Source organism: Polyodon spathula, unplaced genomic scaffold, assembly GCF_017654505.1.
Source record: "Polyodon spathula isolate WHYD16114869_AA unplaced genomic scaffold, ASM1765450v1 scaffolds_205, whole genome shotgun sequence".
NCBI classification, from domain to species: Eukaryota; Metazoa; Chordata; class Actinopteri; order Acipenseriformes; family Polyodontidae; genus Polyodon; species Polyodon spathula.
Window position 1 is genome coordinate 1 of NW_024471698.1, and position 3,490 is coordinate 3,490.

The following is a 3,490-nucleotide window of genomic DNA, read 5'->3' on the forward strand; positions in this document are numbered from 1 at the left end:
CAGTGGAGATCCCTTCTGTCTTAAACTTAACCAGTTTAAAATGACATGAAGATGACAGGATGGGTTATATACTGTAGGGACAGACAAGAATAGATCAATCTGAACTGTTATAAACAGGGAAAGGTTTTGAGAAAAGAGGAGATGCATCCACATAGACATCAATTCTGGGTATTATAGTTTGTACCAGTAACTTTACAAGCTGCTACTGCTGGAGCTGGAATGAGTTTGCAGTCTGTTTATTAAAGTCTTCACTTACCTTTAACTTCACACAGTTTCAACTTTCCTAGAAAAGAAAACAGTACAGTCAATGTGACAGGAAACGTGTTTGACACTAAAATGCAGAGAGCTCTGCAAAATGTCTCACAAAGCTTTTTTGTATAATAAGTACTTACTATCCATTCTTTTCCATTGGATCACCAGCAGAGGAATGGCTCCAATACTGAGAGCTAAAGTCAAGCAGAAAGCCACCATCCATCCAGAGACTCCTGGGAAAAAATCCCCTGGAAAACAAGACAGCAGCTCAACACACTGGAACACACACACCCCTCCCAACACTGACCACACCCCTCATAGAGAGCATTCCACACACCCCTCCCAACACTGACCACACCCCTCCCAACACTGACCACACCCCTCCCAACACTGACCACACCCCTCCCAACACTGACCACACCCCTCATAGAGAGCATTCCACACACCCCTCCCAACACTGACCACACCCCTCATAGAGAGCATTCCACACACCCCTCCCAACACTGACCACACCCCTCATAGAGAGCATTCCACACACCCCTCCCAACACTGACCACACCCCTCATAGTGAGCATTCCACACACCCCTCCCAACACTGACCACACCCCTCATAGTGAGCATTCCACACACCCCTCCCAACACTGACCACACCCCTCATAGTGAGCATTCCACACACCCCTCCCAACACTGACCACACCCCTCCCAAGCACTGACCACACCCCTCCCAACACTGACCACACCCCTCCCAACACTGACCACACCCCTCCCAACACTGACCACACCCCTCATAGTGAGCATTCCACACACCCCTCCCAACACTGACCACACCCCTCATAGAGAGCATTCCACACACCCCTCCCAACACTGACCACACCCCTCCCAACACTGACCACACCCCTCATAGTGAGCATTCCACACACCCCTCCCAACACTGACCACACCCCTCATAGTGAGCATTCCACACACCCCTCCCAACACTGACCACACCCCTCATAGTGAGCATTCCACACACCCCTCCCAACACTGACCACACCCCTCATAGTGAGCATTCCACACACCCCTCCCAACACTGACCACACCCCTCATAGAGAGCATTCCACACACCCCTCCCAACACTGACCACACCCCTCCCAACACTGACCACACCCCTCATAGTGAGCATTCCACACACCCCTCCCAACACTGACCACACCCCTCATAGTGAGCATTCCACACACCCCTCCCAACACTGACCACACCCCTCATAGTGAGCATTCCACACACCCCTCCCAACACTGACCACACCCCTCATAGTGAGCATTCCACACACCCCTCCCAACACAGACCACACCCCTCCCAGTGAGACCACACCCCTCATAGTGAGCATTCCACACACCCCTCCCAACACTGACCACACCCCTCATAGTGAGCATTCCACACACCCCTCCCAACACCGACCACACCCCTCATAGTGAGCATTCCACACACCCCTCCCAACACTGACCACACCCCTCATAGAGAGCATTCCACACGCCCCTCCCAACACAGACCACACCCCTCTCAACACTGACCACACCCCTCATAGTGAGCATTCCACACACCCCTCCCAACACTGACCACACCCCTCCCAGTGAGCATTCCACACACCCCTCCCAACACTGACCACACCCCTCACAGTGAGCATTCCACACACCCCTCCCAACACAGACCACACCCCTCATAGTGAGCATTCCACACACCCCTCCCAACACTGACCACACCCCTCTCAACACTGACAACACCCCTCCCAGTGAGCATTCCACACACCCCTCCCAACACTGACCACACCCCTTCATTGATTCAGATATTGACTGGTCCTCTAGTTCATGTGTTTGATTCAGATATTGACTGGTCACTAGTTCATGTGTTTTATTATAGATGTTGATGCCCCATTATGATTACTGTAATTCAGGGTCAGTGTCAGTCAGGCTCAATCCACAAAGATGTGATACTCACTGGATATGTGGAGTTTGGATTCCCAGTCTGGTTTGGGTGTTTTACTTCTAAGCTGACAGGAGAACACGTTGGACTGCTGTTTGATTTTGATGTAGCTGCTGACACTGTGGAGCCCCTGACTGTCCCTCTGCACTGTTGTGTTGGACAGTGATGTCACATCGTTTCCATCCCTGTCTCTCCAGATCAGTTCAGGTTCAGGGTCCCACCCCTCTGATCTGCACACCAGCCGGGTCTGCTCTCCTTGTGAAGAGTCCATAGAGACTGAGGGCTGGGTCCCCAGAGCTGTCAGGGAATAGAGACAATGAGACCCACACAGATAGACACACCAGCCAGGTCTGACACACACAGATAGACTGTATTATATTATGAGTTACTGTGTCAGTGCTCTTGTATCCAGTCCTGCGAGTATCCCAGCTCCCTGTATTGTCTTTATTATTGACTGAATTACCGTGTCAGTGCTCTCGTATCCAGTCCTGCGAGTATCCCAGCTCCCTGTATTATATTATGAGTTACTGTGTCAGTGCTCTCGTATCCAGTCCTGCGAGTATCCCAGCTCCCTGTATTATATTATGAGTTACTGTGTCAGTGCTCTCATATCCAGTCCTGCGAGTATCCCAGCTCCCTGTATTATATTATGAGTTACTGTGTCAGTGCTCTCAAATCCAGTCCTGCGAGTATCCCAGCTCACTGTATTATATTATGAGTTACTGTGTCAATGATCTCATATCCAGTCCTGCGAGTATCCAAGCTCCCTGTATTATATTATGAGTTACTGTGTCAGTGCTCTATATCCAGTCCTGCGAGTATCCCAGCTCCCTGTATTATATTATGAGTTACTGTGTCAGTGCTCTCATATCCAGTCCTGCGAGTATCCCAGCTCCCTGTATTATATTATGAGTTACTGTGTCAGTGCTCTCATATCCAGTCCTGTGAGTATCCCAGCTCCCTGTATTATATTATTAGTTACTGTGTCAGTGCTCTCATATCCAGTCCTGTGAGTATCCCAGCTCTCTGTATTACATTATGAGTTACTGTGTCAGTGCTCTCATATCCTGTCCTGTGAGTATCAGCTCCCTGTACTATATTATGAGTTACTGTGTCAGTCCAGTCCTGCGAGTATCCCAGCTCCCTGTATTATATTATGAGTTACTGTGTCAGTGCTCTCATATCCAGTCCTGCGAGTATCCCAGCTCCCTGTATTATATTATGATTTACTGTGTCAGTGCTCTCGTACCCAGTCCTGCGATTATCCCAGCTCCCTGTA

The 3,490-nt window shown here is 49.8% G+C and overlaps 1 protein-coding gene across 1 annotated transcript; it reads right to left on the reverse strand.

Moving 5' to 3' along the window:
- Nucleotides 1-174: 174 nt before the first annotated feature.
- Nucleotides 175-2,505, reverse strand: LOC121308083 (butyrophilin subfamily 1 member A1-like). Its single transcript, XM_041240381.1, has 3 exons — nt 2,227-2,505; nt 393-500; nt 175-283 (listed from the first exon to the last, which is right to left on the reverse strand). Exons 1-3 carry the CDS (start codon nt 2,480-2,482, stop codon nt 249-251), a joined length of 399 nt encoding a protein of 132 aa, XP_041096315.1. The 5' UTR covers nt 2,483-2,505; the 3' UTR covers nt 175-248.
- Between the last annotated feature and the right edge of the window lie 985 nt (nt 2,506-3,490).

Coding starts and splice junctions, on each gene's coding strand:
- LOC121308083 (XM_041240381.1), bottom strand. CDS start 2,482: ATGGACTCTTCACAAGGAGAGCAGACCCGGCTGGTGTGCAGATCAGAG. Junction 501..2,226: donor ATCCAAACTCCACATATCCA/GTGAGTATCACA, acceptor CTTGTTTTCCAG/GGGATTTTTTCCCAGGAGTC. Junction 284..392: donor CCAATGGAAAAGAATGGATA/GTAAGTACTTAT, acceptor TTTCTTTTCTAG/GAAAGTTGAAACTGTGTGAA.